A 17,380-nucleotide genomic window follows, 5' to 3' on the forward strand; every position below is an offset into this window, starting at 1 on the left:
GAAATCAATTATGCAAAGAAAATGAAAAATCCCACAAACACATCAAGGCTTCACAACATGCTCCTAAATAACCAACAGACCAGTGACCAAATAAAAACAGAGATTAAGCAATATATGGAGACAAATGACAACAATAATTCAACACTGCAAAATCTGTGGGACGCAGCAAAGGCTGTGCTAGGAGGGAAGTATATTGTAATACAGGCCTACCTCAGAAAAGCAGAACAATCCCATATGAACAATCTAAACTCACAATTAACGAAACTAGTAAAAGAAGAATAAATGAGGCCCAAAGTCAGTAGAACAAGGGACATAATAAAGATTAGAGCAGAAATAAATAAAATCAAGAAGAATAAAACAATAGAAAGAATCAATGAAAGCAAGAGCTGGTTCTTCAAGAAAATTAACAAAATAGATAACCCCCCTAGCCAGACTTATCAAGAAAAAAAGAGAGTCTACACACATAAACAGAATCAGAAATGAGAAAGGAAAAATCACTATGGACACCACAAAAATACAAAGAATTATTAGAGAATACTATGAAAAATTATATGCTAACACACTGAGTAACCTAGGAGAAATGGACTTTTTAGAAAAATACAACCTTCCAAGGCTAACCCAGAAAGAAACAGAAAATCTGAACAGACCCATTACCAGCAATGAAATTGAATTGGTAGTCAAAAAACTACCTAAGAACAAAACACCTGGACCAGATGGCTTCACCACTGAATTTTACCAAGATGTGTATCAACAAAATATTAGAAAAGTGAATTCAAAAATATATCAAAAAAATCATCCACCGTGATCAAGTAGGATTTATTCCAGTGAATGCAAAGATGGTACAATATTAGAAAATCCATCAACATTATCCATCACACCAACAAAAAGAAGGACAAAAATGACATCATCATCTCCATAGATGCCAAAAAGCATTTGACAAAATTCAACATCCACTCATGATAAAAACTCTCAACAAAATGAGTATAGAGGGTAAGCACATCAACATAATAAAGGCCATTTATGACAAACCCACAGCCAACAACATACTTAACAGTGAGAAGCTGAAAGCCTTTCCTTTAAGATTGGCAAAAAGACAAAGATGCCCACTTTCCCCACTTTTGTTCAACATAGTACTGGAGGTCCTCACCACAGCAATTAGACAACACAAAGAAATAAAGGGCATCCAGATTGGTAAGGAAGAAGTAAACTATCCCTGTTTGCAGATGACATGATATTGTACATAAAAAACCCCAAAGAATCCACTCCAAAACTATTAAATATAATATTTGAATTCAGCAAAGTTGCAGGATACAAAATTAATACACAGAAATCTGTTGCATTCCTATTCACTAACAATGAACTAGCAAAGGGAGAAATCAGAAAAACAATTCCATTCACAATTGCATCAAAAAGAATAAAATACCTAGGAATAAACCTAACCAAGAAAGTGAAAGGTCTATACTTTGAAAACTACAAGGCAATCATGAGAGAAATTAAAGAAGATACCAATAAATGGAAACACATCCTGTGCTCATGGATAGGAAGAATTAATATTGTTAAAATGGCCAACCTGCCTAAAGCAATCTACAGATTCAATGCAATTCCTATCAAAATACCAACAGCATTTTTCAATGAACTAGAGCAAATAGTTCTAAAATTCATATGGAACCACAAAAGACCCCGAATAGCCAAAGCAATCCTGAGAAGGAAGAATAAAGCTGGGGGAATTATGCTCCCCAACTTCAAGGTCTTCTACAAAGCCACAGTAATCAAGACAATTTAGAACTGGCACAAGAATAGAAAAATAGACCAATGGAACAGACTAGAGAGTCCAGATATAAACCCAACCATACATGGTCAATTAATATACGATAAAGGAGTGATGGAGATAAAATGGGGAAATGACAGTCTCTTCAACCACTGGTGTTGGCAAAACTGTACAGCTTCATGCAAGTGATTGAAACTGGATTATTTTTTAACCCCATACACAAAAGTAGACTCAAAATGGATCAAAGACCTGAATGTAAGTCATGAAACCATGAAACTCTTAGAAGACAACATAGGCAAAAATCTCCTGAATATCAACATGAGCAACTTCTTCCTGAATGCATCTCCTTGAACAAGGGAAACAAAAGCAAAAATGAACACATGAAACTACATCAAACTAAAAAGCTTCTGTACAGCAAAAGACACCATCAACAGAACAAAAAGGCATCCTACAGTATGGGAGAATATATTCATAAATGATATATCCGATAAGGGGTTGACATCCAAAAGAGACAAAGAGCTCATGCACCTCAACAAACAAAAAACAAGCAATCCAATTTAAAAATGGGCAGAGTAGCTGAGCAGACACTTGTCCAAAGAAGAAATTCAGATGGCCAACAGGCACATGAAAAGATGCTCCACATCGCTAATCATCAGGGAAATGCAAATTAAAACCACAATGAGATATCACCTCACACTGGTTAGGATGGCCAGCATCGAAAAGACTAAGAACAACAAATGCTGGCAAGGATGCAGAGAAAGGGGAACCCTCCTACATTGCTGGTGGGAATGTAAGGTAGTTCAACCATTGTGGAAAGCAATATGGAGGTTCCTCAAAAAACTAAAAATAGATATACCATTTGACCTGGGAATTTCACTCCTTGGAATTTACCCAAAGAATACAACTTCTCAGATTCAAAAAGACATATGTACCCCTATGTTTATTGCAGCACTATTTACAATAGCCAAGATATGGAAGCAACCTAAGTGTCCATCAGTAGATGAGTGGATAAAGATGTGGTACTTATACACAATGGAATACTACTCAGCCATAAGAAAGAAACAAATCCTACCATTTGCAACAAGATGGATGGAGCTGGAGGATATTATGTTCAGTGAAATAAGCTAGATGGAGAAAGACAAGTACCAAATGATTTCCCTTATTTGTGGAGTATAACAATGAAGCAAAACTGAAGGAACAAAACAGCAGCAGACTCACGGACTCCAAGAAAGGAGTAGTGGTTACCAAAGGGGAAGGTGGGTGGGGAGGGAGGGAGAAGGGGTTTGAGGGGTATTATGTTTAGTACACATAGTGTGCGGGGTTATGGGGAAAACAGTGTAGCACAGAGAAGGCAAATAGTGAATCTGTGGCATCTTACTACACTGACTGTCAGTGACTGCAATGGGGTATGGGTGGGGACTTGATAATTTGGGTAAATGTAGTAACCATATTGTTTTGTCATGTGATACTTTGTAAGAGTGTATATCAATAATACCTTAATAAAAAATTTTTTTAAAAAAGCTCAACTCCATAATCCAAGCTGACACATTACAAAGATCACCCAAGATTTTCAAAGCTCTTAATAAGAATGAGATAGTGCAGGAAACACTAGGTTGAACCTTTGGCTCTTCTATCAGAAGCATTTCTTTTGCTCAAGACTAAGACCAGAGCCTCTTGGTACCTCAGGTTTCCCATAGGAAATTTGCCAACCTCAGCTTGCCCCTTGAAGCTCCAGAGAAAGGCCAGAATCTCCACAAAGACCCGACATACATGCAAGTCTCTGTAGTGGAAATCATTTCCCAGACCTTAGACCTTGGGAAGACTTCTAGCACACGCTGGTTAATGAAGATAGGATGTGAAGTCTGTACAAACAGACTAGACTGTCACCTCGGTGGGCACCCCTCTTCTCCAGAATACCCCTACCTCAGCCTCCAGGGCTCCCATTGCTGCTTCATCGCATCCATCACAGCAGATAAGTCCACCTCTGAACAGGCCTCCCGGAGGCAATTTCTTCCTGTGGGACGTCATCACACAATACATCGCACACACTGAGAAGGCTGAGCAAGGTGGCAGAATGGTGTTCCTACCTGACATGGCCCCCAGGAGAACCAGGAGGACGACTTCCTGCATGAGCTTTGTGCATGCCTCTAGCATATTTTCCAGGAGCTGAATCCCACTTTACAGTCGAAGTTCATTCCAGATGCCATTCACCTTCCCCTCCTAGTTTTGTTGCTATGCAAGAAATTAAACAAAAACTTAGATGGTTACTAAGGGAGACTCTAAACACCACAGGACAGTTTGTTCTTTGCTCACCTGCTTCTGTGACTGCATGGTTTCCAAGAAGCCAGCCAACCAGCCCCAGTCAGCTCAGAGTCCATCTTCAAAGCCCACACCTGCCGTGTGCTCAGAGAGACCCCCAAAGAAAAATCAAAGGAGCAAAGACAGAGCAGAGACACCCAGATGATGGTAAAGGTGGGTGGAAGTGTAGACATCCATGAGGCCCCCAGGAGCCCTGCAATCAGTCATCCAGTCATTCTTGGGAGCAGGGGCAGGGAAGTGGGGATGTCTGCTGCCCTGAATTGATGAGGAGGCCTCAGCGTTGGGAGCAGACTTCTCAAGGCGGGCTGGCTGCACTAGACATTGCCCTGTAACTCAGCCAGCACCACAACCTCTCTAGCCCTCAGAAAGGTCTGTGGGGAAGGTTATGGGAGTAGTGAGGCTACTGCCTGGGGGTGCATGAGGCCCATTCCTCAGGGCCAGGCACTGCCCCGCGTGGTGCCAGTCTACAAGGCCTGCTGAGTGCAATGCCTGGGGGCTTGTGACCTCCACCCAAAGCAGGAGTAATGGTTGCGCAGAGGGAAGCTGGTAGCAGAGCAGCCTGTCCCCTCAATGAGCTACAGTAATAATCACAGTGGATACAGTGCAAGGAAACCAGAATCGGCCCCTCTCTCCTGCTCCTCATACCCGAGCACTGCCGCCAGGTGAGGGGAGCCCAGCAGCACAAGACTGGTGGCAGGAATGGGGTGGGGACATCGAGCCAGATCCTCCCCATTGGGGACATGAGGCAGACCAGAGGAGGGGTGGAGAGGGACTCCACAGGTGCTCTGCAGACCAGGTGGGCCCACAAGTGAACCAGCTTTGGCTCTGTGGATGTCACCACTAGCCTTTTAGTCAGTATGAGCCAGGGCAGTACTGAGACAGGGACCACGGGTTTAGACAGAGTAGGCTGAGGGCCTCCGGAGAAAACAATGCAAAATAATCCATTGTGGGATTTGCTTTGGCCTGCTGGGGGGCCCAGATTATTTTTCTAACTTTATCCAGGTGCTGCTTTTCTTCCTCCAGCCCTACTCAAGTGATTTGCTACCCGGGCACTTTAACAAGCACAAACAGGAATCTTTTAACAAAACAAACAGGAAGGATTCCACTTTGAAAACAACATTGCATTTTAAAACCCAATTTGTTAAAAAGTAATTTTCTTAACATACTCTTTAACAAACAGACAATAATTCAGCCCACCTTGGGGGCAAAGCAGTGATATGCTCCAGGACCAGGAAGCTGCTATCCTGGGAGGAAATCAGAGCAGTAAATTTCTTGTAAATAACCATGAAGACTAATAAGAAACTTAATGTCTCTTCAAAGGTAAACATTTTGGGACCACTTAGCTGGTGTACATCTCTAGCCCTTTGTCTCTCAACCGCCTATAAATCCCCTAGACAATGCACCACCCCAGGGCTCTCTTGTCCCCTCCTGTCCTGAGCCAGGAGCTCTGTCCTCTCACTTTCTCTCTAAATAAAAGCCTCTCACTTGCTCTCCTACCTTGAGTGTTTGCCAAGTTCATTCTTTGACTGTGTGAACAAGAACCGCGGCATCAGTACCATGACCAGTGGAGAGAGACAGTGGGGATGGCCAGCTAGCCACCCACCCTCATGCCTTTCCCCTCCTCCTCCACGTCCTTCCTCCCGGTCAGAGGGGAGGAGGCCTCGCAGAGCCAGACCACACCCAGGGCCCAGGCTCCGACTCTCAAGAGTCCCAGCTCCTCCTGCACCAGCCTGGGGATGGGGGCAGCAGAAAGGGAGATTTAAGCTACGTTTGATACAGAAGCTATGAAAACCTGGGCGGGCTGTGAATAATGGAGAGTGGCCTGGAAGTGGGCTGTAAAGGGAGACTTAGCAGAGGCAAGTTGAAAACTGTAACTGGGAGGAAAACAAACCAATTCAGTTTGTCTGTCCCTGAACTGAGACGGCTAAATGCACTGGTTAGAGTCCCTTCTGGACACAAGAAAACTAAGGCTCAGAGAGGCTGAGTGACTTGCCTCAGGTCCAGTGGCTGGTCAGTGGCCCAGCTGGGCCTCCCTGTCTCCCACCTCCCAAACCTGGGGTGGCAAGACTGTCTTCCTTCCCGCCAGTGCATCCAGACCTTCCTTGGGCTCTGCCCCGCCACCACAGGGCTGCCTGAGGCCTCTTTTTCCAGCTTTACTGCTGTTACTCTGGCTTAAGGGCCTGACCTCTGGCCTGGACTGTCTCACCAGCATCCAAGTCCTCCTATAGGAAACTCAGGCTAATTTCCCAAAAGGACAATTTTGATCACTCACTTTCCCACTAAAATAACAAGCAACCTTTCCCTTAGGAGAAGTTGCTTTTGCTCTTTAAAACAGGAAGTAAGATGTTAGTCTGTAGGTTTCTGTCTAAAATAGGCAGATAGCAAAAAACCTAGGTTTTGCTCTGTGACCTTAGGGAAATTACATAACCTCTCAGACTCTCAGATCCACTCCTATGAATCACGGGGAATAATACCAACCAGTGGTGTACTATTATTGTAGGCAGAACACGAGATAATGAAGTGAAACTGGCCCATGGTATGTGCTTAGTGGTACTATTTTTTTCCCGATAGCACATCCCTAGGACCATGGCCAAGGCTGAAACACAGTAGGTAGTCAGTAAGATGCGCTGAAAGAAGATGAATAAACAGTTGCCAAGTTACCAATTCTCACTTCTCTGGTTTTCCTGTCATATTAGTTACTGTAAATAATCCATTTCATTATGCGTAATTAAAGTTGAAGTGATGGCTCAGATTAAGTTACGGAAAACGTCAGAATAATTAAGCCTTTGAATTAAAGGACTCACATCTGTTTAATTTTTAGCCTGACTGCACAGTGTTATTCATGCTGCCCTGTGTCACCGGGCTAGGGGGAGCCTCTCTTTCCTGCCCCTCCCTGGTCCCAGATCCTAGGGCTCATATTTGGGGATTTGTTGTGGGCTTTTCTTCCTGTAATTACCGCTTTGGTTTCCAGCCCTGAAGTTATTTCTACCATTCTGTTGTCCACTTGTCAGTTCCCGTCTCCTTCTCAAAGCACGCGGTCCTGGCACCAAGGGGCCAGCTGGGCCGGAATGACACAGAGGCTGCCCGGGCCCCTGAGGCCCCTCGCCCTCTCGGTCCCACAGGCTGAGTCCTCCTGGTTCACTGGGTCTTGGCCTGCCAGGATGAAGCAGGTGGCTTGAAGGCAGGGCTGCAGCCCTTGGGGCAGTCACCCCTCCAGCTTCAGCTGGAAGACCTGGGGAGCCTTCTCCCACATGGCTTCTGGCCCAGGAGTGGTTCCAGTATTTAAATATTTAAAATGATTTTCCTGGGATCCCAGTGTCTAATCTGCTAGCAAAGGAATTGATTCCAAAGATTCATTGACTTAGAACATGCACACTTTCCTAAGGATGGGTTGTTTGCAGCCCCTGAACAGTCTATAGTGTACTTGAGACATTACGGGCCTGAGGTGAGCAGCAGAAGACGCTGCAGTGAGCACACCAGTGCCCAGCTCTTCCCTCAGTTCCACAGGCACCGGGGTGTGAGCCTCAGCATCTTTCTGTCTGTGGGGAAGCTCTGCCTGGGGTTCCCATCCATCCAGTACTAGAACTCTGGCCTTCCAGGATCCACACCCCAGGACAGGACACCCAGACTCCACCATTCGAGCACCCCTGCCCCAAAGGCCCCCCCCTTAGGAAGTGGGTGCTCAGGGCCAGGCCCTCTCTCACAGCAAAGGTGACCATGTTGATAGCATGAAGCTTGCAGAAGCGGACTCGAGCCCTCTCCTGTGTCTGCTCTGCGGGCCGCTTACTATCAGACACCCCTCTTCAGCATCACGTTCCCACAGTTCTCCCACACATCTCTCCAGCCAGCCTTGGCAAGCTTTTCCAGGCCAGAGAAGCTTCTATAACACATTGTATCCCATTGCTTCACATGTAACCACTCCATGCAGAGTTAGCGTCCCCCAATAGTGCAGTTATTATATTTACTTTATAGTCCCTTGTTCTGTGCCATTCTTTCCATCCCCCGATCTCCATCCATGAGGTCCCCTCAGCTCTTGTGGGACAGGAAATAAAGCACCACCACCTTCCTCCCTTCCAGAACCTCTGGGAACACTCACTCCCCCCTGGCCCTGAACACCATGGGAGGGCTTCTCTGAAGACAAAGCCTTGCATGAGAGGAAGCATAATTTCCCTCTATACTTCTGAGTTCTTGGCTGACCCCTGTAATAAAAGACAGATTAACAAGAGAGAAACAGTTTATTAATGTGTATACCTCATGTATACCTGGGGGATGCCCAGGGAAAAATGAGTAACTCCCCAAGGTGGCTTAGAATTCAGGCTTAAATACCTCTGAGTAGGGAAGGGAAGGGGGATGTGTATGATCTTAGGGGAGAGAAAATGATTTTTCAGAATGATGAACGAGCTCTTAGGAGAAGGGATGGGAGGTATGGTAGTTGGTAACCAAGCATGTCAGGGTGTTTGTTGTCCCTTCTCCTGTGAAAAGAGTCAGTCCTCCCTGGCTGATGACCCTTATGGCAGGGGACTTAGGATAACTGAGTTCCTTTTGGAGGATCTGTCTTTAGACAGATGAGAGAGTTCAGAGAAAGCCTCTCATGCATTTGCTCAAAATAATCAATGAGCCAAAGCCACATATCCTGGGGTGGCATATCCTGAACCACAGTTGTCTTTGGGGTGCCATATCCTGCCTTCAGCCTTCAGGATCCACTGGCAGGGACCCTACCTTGGCTTCAGGTGTGGAGGAGTGAATGAGCATGACATCCCTGAGGCTCGGCCTTACCTGACTCCAGAATTCGGGAGGCCTAAGGTGCTGGTCATGGCCTGGGCCCACAGCTCCAGGGAACTCATCCAGATCATTATTATTTTTTATAACAGCTATAGTAACATATAATTCACACACTGTACAATGCACCCACTTAAAGTGTGCAGTCCAGTGGTTTTTTAGTATATTCACAGCTGTGCTTCCATTGCCATAATCGATTTGAGACATTGATTTTCATCAGCCCACACCCGTTGATGGTCACTCCCCATGTTCTCCAACTCCCTCCCATAGCCCCTGGCAACCACTAATCTACTTTCTGTCTCTATAGAGTTCCCAATTCTGGACAAGTTGTATAAAATGAATCATGCAATATATGGCCTTTGTGACTGGCTTCTTTCACTCAACATAATGTTTTCAAGGTTCATCCATGTTGTAGCATGAATCAGTACTTTATTTATTTTTATTGCCAAATAATATTATTTCATTGTATGGATATCCCACATTTAATTTGCCTATTTATCAGTGATGGACATTTCAGTTTTTTCCTACTTTTTGGCTATTATAAATAACGCTGCTATGGACATTCCTGTACAAGTTTTTACAGGGACATATGTTTTCATTTCTCTTTGATAAATACCTAAGACTGTAATTTCTGGGTGATTTAGTAACTCTGCCAGATCATTCTTTCATTTTCTGGGGTTGGTTTTCACATTTTTTAATGGGGGCCCCAATGGAGGGGGGTCTCCTCACTGCAAATAGAAGTGCTCACAGTTTTATAAGCCACTCCAAGCTTGGGTCCTGAGAGTCCTGGGGGTGGCTGGCATGTGGGGCACGTTTCCATCACCTTGAGGGGCACTGGGTAGTTGTAGGGCATGGCCTGGTTGATCTTGATGGCGTGCATAGTGCAGGGGCTAAGTTGGGGCAGAATTGAATTATGGCCAGGCCCAAATGGTGAAGGACATGACCAGGCCTTGCTCCTTGGCCCAGGCATTCTTGAAGAAGGCAGTAAATCTGGCTGCCATTGTGGTCTTGGCAGCAGATCATTCCTGTGGGTAAATATCTGACTTGGCTTTGAAGCCGGCTTCTTCTCCAGTGTCCTTTGTTGGCCTTCCTGGAGTCCCTGAGCCAAGTTGTAGCCCTCCTCCTACCAAACCTCTTTGCCACCTTGTCCAAATATCATTATTCCAACTGCTCACTTCTCCTTCTTTCCCCCCTAAGCAGCATTCATGTATTCAAATATAGAATGCTTACTGTGTGCCAAGCACTGTTGTGCATACTAAGGTTGCAACACAGAGTCAAATAGACAAAAACTCTTGCCCATGGGGAACCAATGCTCTGAAAGCACCATTCCTCCCCTCCATCCAGTCAACCATCACTCCTGGAAAAGCCCACTATGTGTCAGATACTGTATGCCCACCACTGCAACTGGGGGCCAAGGACTAAGCTGGAGGTACGCCAGGGCTGTGGAGGATGATGGGTTCAGGGGAATGGAATCAAATGCAGACTGGGAGTGGAGCTTCTGGAAAAGGTTTCCAAGGGCAGGAGTGAGCTGGACAAATGAGGGGTAAAGGCCATTCTAGGCAAAGGGCATAAACAATGTAGAGCTATGACATCGCATGACTCATTCATGGCATTCTGTCAGCTGACTTATCCCAGAAGGAGATCAACTTTTAAGAAAATTTATTTTGGGGGATTTTTTATGCACGCAATACAGAATTCCAAGTGTTCAAAAAAATAATCAATGAAAAGTAAATCTTCCTGCCACCCCTCTTCCCTAGAAACAATCATTATCGTCAGAGTCTTGTGATCCTTCTAGAGATGGCCTGTGTGTCTACATACACCCATCTACATAGTCTTTTCTTTAGAACAAATGGAGGCGTACTGTGTTGTCCGTACTTTATCTAGTTTCTTTTTGTCTTAATGTATCTTGGAAATTCTAACCTATAGGTGCATGCAGAGCAGCCTAATTCTTCTTAATAGCTGCACAGCAGTCTGTGGTATGCACGTGCCAGGTATTATTTAGCCATTCCCTTCTGATGGATGTTTGCTTTGTTTCCAGGCTTTTTTCTATTACAAAGAATGCTGCAACAAATATCCTTGAACATACACAACCGCACACCTGTAAGAGTGTGTCTGTAGATTAAATTCCTAAAAATGGAGCTGCTGAGTCAAAGAAAGTATGCATTTAACTTTCTGATAGATGTTGCCAAAATATTCCCTCAAAACGTTGTTCCAATTTATGCTCCTGCTAATACCATGGGAGAGTGTAGGAGAGACCCCAAACCCTTACTGACAGAATGGTATCAGGCATTTTATTTTTGGCCAAAAACAGTATCTCTTTTCAGTTTGCGTTTCCCAGAACAAGCCATTCAAGAAAGAGTTGGCATTTTCCCCCTGTGTGAAAGAATCCAGCAATGATTTGCTTTTCCCAGCCTCCCTCCCCTCATTTGCACAGATGTGGGTGACTAGATGTTCTGGGCATGTCAGCTCTGTACATAGCAATCCCATGCTACACAAAGCATCGGCCGAATAGATGGAGAACTGTGTCACCAGCGTCACTGATTCCCCTGGGGGCACCAAAAGGGAGTCTGACCCTGCACGCTCAAGTGCTCAGTACTCTCCTGCCCTCTCTGCCTCTTCATCAGCAGGAAGCTGTGTCCTTAGGGCACTCACCTGCCCTCAGGCGACAGCACCAGAATGAGCCTGGACAAGGCGGGCCGATTCACACCCACAGCCCTCAGTTAGCCATTCTGGCTATGAGACTATTCACAATGTCAGGAATGGCTAACAATAGTATAAGTGCTGGCAACAGTGTGGAGCAACTGGAATCCTCACGCACTGTCGGTGGCAATATAAAATGGCACACCAGTTTGGAAAACAGTTCCACAGTTTCCTAAAAATAAACCTACTACCCAAATGTTCGTCAACTGATGAGCGGATAAAAAAGGTGGGACACAGTAGTGTCCCATCTAAGGTCTTACTTTCCAGGGTTTCAGATGGCTTTTCTTCTGACATAACATCAAAAGGTCAACTGTAGCCTAATATTACGTCATAATGCCCATGTCATCCTCCTCCCCTCATCCCATCACATACGCATTGGAACATCTCACATCGCCACAAAGGTGAATACAGAACTGTGAGATATTTTGAGAGAGTGAAAGACCACATTCACATACCTTTTATTACAGAATGTTGTTATAATTGCTCTATTTTATTATTAGTTACTGTTGGTAATCTCTTAGTGTGCCTAATTTATAAATTAAACTTTATCATGGGTATGTATGTATAAGAAAAAAAAACAATGTATATAGCATTCGATACCATCTGCAGTTTCAGGCATCTGCTGAGGGTCTTGGAACATATGACCTGTGGATAAGGTGGGACTACTGTTTACCTATAAAAGAATATTTTTCAGCCATTAAAAACACTAAGAGTGAATCCTAGTAAACTATGGATTTTGGTGATAATGATGTATCAATGTAAGTTCATCAGCTGTAACAAATATACCCTCTGGTGGGGAATGTTGATAATGGGGGGGAGCTATTCATGCATGGTTGCAAGGGGTATATGGAAAATCTCTGTATCTTCCTCTCAATTTTGCTGTAAACCTAAATCTGCTTTTCAATAAAAGTCTTAATGATAAAAGAATGAAATACATGCTATAACATGAATGAACCAATGAAAACATTATGGCAAGTGAAACAAACCAGTCACAAAAAACCATATGTTATATGATCCATTCATATGAAAATCCAAAAGAGGGAAATCTTTAGCAATGGCAAGTACACCTGTTTGCTTCAGGCCAGGAGTGTAGGGGCAAAGGGATATAAGAACAACAGTAGAAGGGCTTCTTTTTGAGATGGTGAAAATGTTCTAAAATTGACTGGGGTGATGGTTGCACACCTCTGTGAATATAGTAAGAGCCATTGAATTGTACACTTTAAATGGATGAATTGTATGGCATGTGAATTATATCTCACAAAAGTTGTTAAAGAAAAAAACCCTACTATACAATACAGCCATCCCATTTCTAAGTATTTACCCAAAGGAAAAGAGAAAATATGTCACACAAAGACTTGTACATAAATGCTCATAGCAGCTTTGTTCATAACAACTCCAAAGTAAAAACAACCCGAATGTTCGTTAACTGGCAAATGGATAAACAAACTGTGGTCCATCCATAAAATGGAATACTGCTCAGCAAAATAAAAAGGAAGAAACTGCTGATACATTCAACAACGTGGATGAATCTCAAAATCATGCTCAAGAAAAGAAACCAGACACAAAAGGGTATGTACTGTTTGATTCCATTCATATAAAATTCTAAAAATGCAAACCAATGCATAAGGTCAAAAGGCAGATCCATGGTTGCACAGGGCTGGAGGTGGAGAGAAGGGTAAACTGCAAAGGGGCGCGATCACTCACCTGGGGGCAGTGGAAATGTTCTGTATCTTGTACTGGTTTCATGGGCACATACAGTTGTCAAAACTCATCAAGTTGCGTACTTGGAATGAATGCAACCTATTTTACATAAATACACCTACTCCCTGTCCCATAATCACCTTACATGTAATATTAAATGGGGAGACTAGATCATTTCAAATATTCTTCCAAATTTTCCTATCAGCCCCTCTGTAAGCACTTATTGAATGCCTACTATGCGTAAGGTTCTGTGCTAATAGTGGAAGTGCATGACTGAAAAAGCCCTGGAGGAGCTAACAAATAATCTTGGAGCCTCTGATATAAGCATCCAGTACAAATCTGTCCTGCTATTGAGGGCAGGAAACAAAATATGCTTTAATGTGTACTTTCCGGGTATGTCTTTTATTATCTCTTTATTCTCCACTTTCTGTGTAAATTTTTACACATGATTCTTGATTAATAGGTTATACTTTGTTTTTTAAAATTCAGCCTAAAAGGCCCCTTCTTCTAACAAATAATTCCATTTACATTTACTGTGATTAATGATAAATTTAATCTCATTTCTAATCTTGCTTTCTTTTTATTATTAATCAAGATTTTTCTTTATTTTTTTCACTTTTTCTGTCATAGTTCTCATTTTCCTCCCCATACCTCTCAACTAACATGGATATACATTCTATTTTAATATAATATGTACTTTATCTTTTTGTGAAAAATGTTAAGATCATTATTATTTCTGTCTTCCCCCACTCAAATCAAAGACCCTAGCTAGTTTTTAATTTCCCACTGAAAGCCACTCTCCCATTTTCTGTTTTACATGTTATTTAGATTGTTTCTCCTTGTTTTAAATACAAGAAAAGGTTTTTATAAACCATCGATATTATCAGTATTTTTCTTTCCCAAAATATTTTGCAGATTTCTTTACTTCTTACTTCTTCTTTCTTTGTACATCTCTGTTTTTTGCATCTAGATTCATTTTTCTGGATTCATTTTTTTCTTACTTGATTCTTCAGTGGTTCTAGCAGCCAGAGTCAGTAGGTAATAATACTTTGTCTGTCTGGAATCACTTGTAAATAATCATTTAGCTGGTTATGTAAGTCTAGGTTGAGAGTTTCTTTTCCTCTAGTCCTAGAAGATATTTTCTCTCTATCTTTTGCCATCTATTCCAATCCATGAGTAGTTTATTGTTAGACTGATGTTGCTTTGATTTTTGTTTTTTGAGAAATGGGTCTTTAATTTTTGGAAGTTTTCAAAGTTTCAATTTTACTTCAATGTCCTACAATTACAAAATTCTAATTTTGCTGTGAGACTACAAGACTAGCTATTCTTGAAAGCCTATTATAACTTCTTGGTATTGAAAGCATAACAAGTTAATAACTATTTTGAAAGTGCAAATAGTTTACTGTCAAGTGTAAAATATATTCATTGAATAGAGTATGGTATTATTATTCAAGATTTTTTGTTACATTTTCAAAACCATAGGCATATATAGATTGGAAAGAAGTTCCTATAAATCAAGACTCCAGATAACCTGATTTATTGTATATGAAACAGAACTTTAAAATAACAATCACAATTCATAAATAGCTTACAAAAATAATTGTTATTATTTCATCATAATTGTAGGCATGTCTCAATAAAAAACCGATCTCCAAGTAAAACAAATCTTATTTTTCAAAACATATAAACAATAATATGTGTTCCTACAAGACAAAAATTTAGAGTTATATTGTTCAATTTTGTTTGCTTAACTTTGAGGACTTATTAGAACTTTCTACCTTTTAAAAAAATTTTAGTATACTCTGTGCAATCAAAATATTTAAATTCACAAAAGTTTATCTTAATGTGGATATTTTCAGATAGTCATCTCCACCCCTTTAGGAAGACATGACACTCAGGATAGCTTCTGGCTATGTGTATCATGCTGCCAATTCTACCTTACAATTGATACACAGCAATGGAGTAAGATACAGTCTCCCAGGACTTGATACAAGGGTTGAACAGGGCACATGTCCTCTCCAGTCTCATATCTTCAAATTTAAAAGGGGTTCCTTGTGTACTTCCAACAGACACACATCTGAGAGTTGGCTAGGGGGACTTGAGGATACACAACTTCCTCACTGCATCTAACTCTCTTACTCCTTCTTTTTAAAATTTTTTAATTTTTAAAAATTGAAGTATAGTTGATATACAATAGTATATTGATTTCAGGTGTATAACATAGTGATTCAACAATTATATACATTACAAAATGCTCATCATAAGTGTAGTTACCATCTGTCACTATACAGATGTTAGAATATTGACTACATTCCCTCTGTCTCTTATTTCATCTTCAACTATCTTCTCTACTCAGGTTGAAGGTTTTATCTGTTGCTTTGGAAATGGGAGAGGATGTGGATAGAGAGAAGGCAGGGACAAATAAATGGGTGCTGCCTACTCACACCTTTCAGATTTTTCTTCTATGTCAGGATAATGCCTTCTGAAGCCAAGGTGTCTGGTGTCTTTGCTCTCTATTTCTTGTGTACGTCCAGCAAATACACCCATATCTGTCAGTTGGATGAAAGGAAGCTAAGGCTATGTGACAAAGTATACAAACTGGGGGGCTTAAACAACAGAAATTCATTGTCTCATAGTTCTGGAGGCTTGAAGTCTGAGATCAAGCTGTCAGCAGGGTTGATTCCTCTTGAAGGCTAGGAGAAAGAATCTGCCCCATGCCTCTCTCCCAGCTTCTGATTTTACTGGCATCACCCTGCCCTGTGCCCTCATCTTCAAGCGGTGGTCCCCTTTATGCATATCTGTCTCTGTGTCTGAATTTCTGCTTTGAGAAGGACACCATCATATTGGATTAGGGCCTGCCCTAGGACCACATTTTAACTTAACAAATTATATCTGGAAATAAGGTCACCATAATAGTTTATTTTATGTGTCAATTTGACAAGGCCATAGTTCCCAGATATTTGGTCAAACATTAGTCTAGATGTTTCTGTGAAGGTATTTTTTAAATGAGATTAACTTTTAAATCAGCAAGCTTTGAGTAAAGCAGATTCCTCTCCATATGTGGATAGGTTGCATTTTTTTTCTGTTAGAGTTTGGTTTTTATTGTTGTCATGTATTTGACTGGGAGCAGAACTGCTCTCACCACACTGGCTACCAGGGGTCTCCTGGGAGGAGCAGGCAGCAAAGATGCCTCCAGAGATGCGGCCACTTTGGGCCTTGAGGCTTCATGGACACAGTAGGCTCCTCCATCCAATGTGAAGTGCAAACTAATTCACAACCAGACTTCACCACACAGGAGAGACAGACATAGCTGAAGGCCCTTTAATCAAGGCGCACATCCAATCTGTCGAAGGCCTTCACAGAACAAAGACTGACTTCCCCTAGGCAAGAAGAAATTCTGGCAGCAGCCTGCCTTTAGACTCAATCTGCAGCTCCTCCTTGGGTTCCCAGCCTGCCAGCCTTCTTTGCAGATTTTGAACTTGCCAAGCTTCCAAGATCACATAAGCCAACTCCTTGAAAATCACTCAGTCTCTCTTTATAGATATAGGTATAGATACAGATAAGTATAGATGTAGATATAGATCTCCTATTGATTCTGTTTCTCTGAAAATCCCTCGCTAATATTAATAAAGTTGTATTCTGAGGCACTGGGTGTTAAACTTCAGCATATCTTTTTTTGGGAAAAAAATTCATCCTGCAACCCAAATCATTAAGGATACAAGAGAATGATGTGTGTGAAGACAGGGAGCAGACATTCCCATGAATACTATATACATCCTGCCCTCCAAGACTGCTACACTGTGCATAGAACCTTATGACATCCCACCAGCAAGGTCTGAGGGTTCTGGTTTCTCCATGACCTTGGTAGGTCTTCTTAACTCTTTTAATTTATGGGTTCTGCCACACCTTCTTTTCCCTTGTAAATAATTTGTTGTTTGTTAAACTGGGTCATTTTTCCTGTGCATATTCCCACAGACTCTATTGTAATGATTACATTCACATATATTGTTTAAAATGTTTCTATTTTCCCTGTATTTCCTGTTAACTACCTCATTTCAAGCAACTCACCGCATTTCCACTCCTTCCAGCCACACTGGTTCTTCATCTGCCAAG

The 17,380-nt window shown here is 42.2% G+C and overlaps 1 protein-coding gene and 1 pseudogene across 4 annotated transcripts in view; both read right to left on the bottom strand.

The window, feature by feature from the left end:
• CDHR3 (cadherin related family member 3) overlaps positions 1–4,003 on the bottom strand; it is a 76,430-nt gene extending 72,427 nt beyond the window's left edge. For all 4 annotated transcript variants that reach the window (XM_057504412.1, XM_036892483.2, XM_036892482.2 and 1 more), the window contains exon 1: positions 3,856–4,003. In XM_057504412.1, the coding sequence (XP_057360395.1) occupies positions 3,856–3,922 (67 nt within the window). In that variant the 5' untranslated portion in view covers positions 3,923–4,003. The remainder of the gene's footprint in view (positions 1–3,855) is intronic.
• A 4,490-nt stretch (positions 4,004–8,493) lies between these two features.
• LOC130684264 (NADH dehydrogenase [ubiquinone] 1 alpha subcomplex subunit 3-like) lies at positions 8,494–10,204 on the bottom strand (annotated as a pseudogene).
• Between the last annotated feature and the right edge of the window lie 7,176 nt (positions 10,205–17,380).

The sequence above is a fragment of the Manis pentadactyla genome, chromosome 7 (assembly GCF_030020395.1).
Source record: "Manis pentadactyla isolate mManPen7 chromosome 7, mManPen7.hap1, whole genome shotgun sequence".
Taxonomy (NCBI): domain Eukaryota; kingdom Metazoa; phylum Chordata; class Mammalia; order Pholidota; family Manidae; genus Manis; species Manis pentadactyla.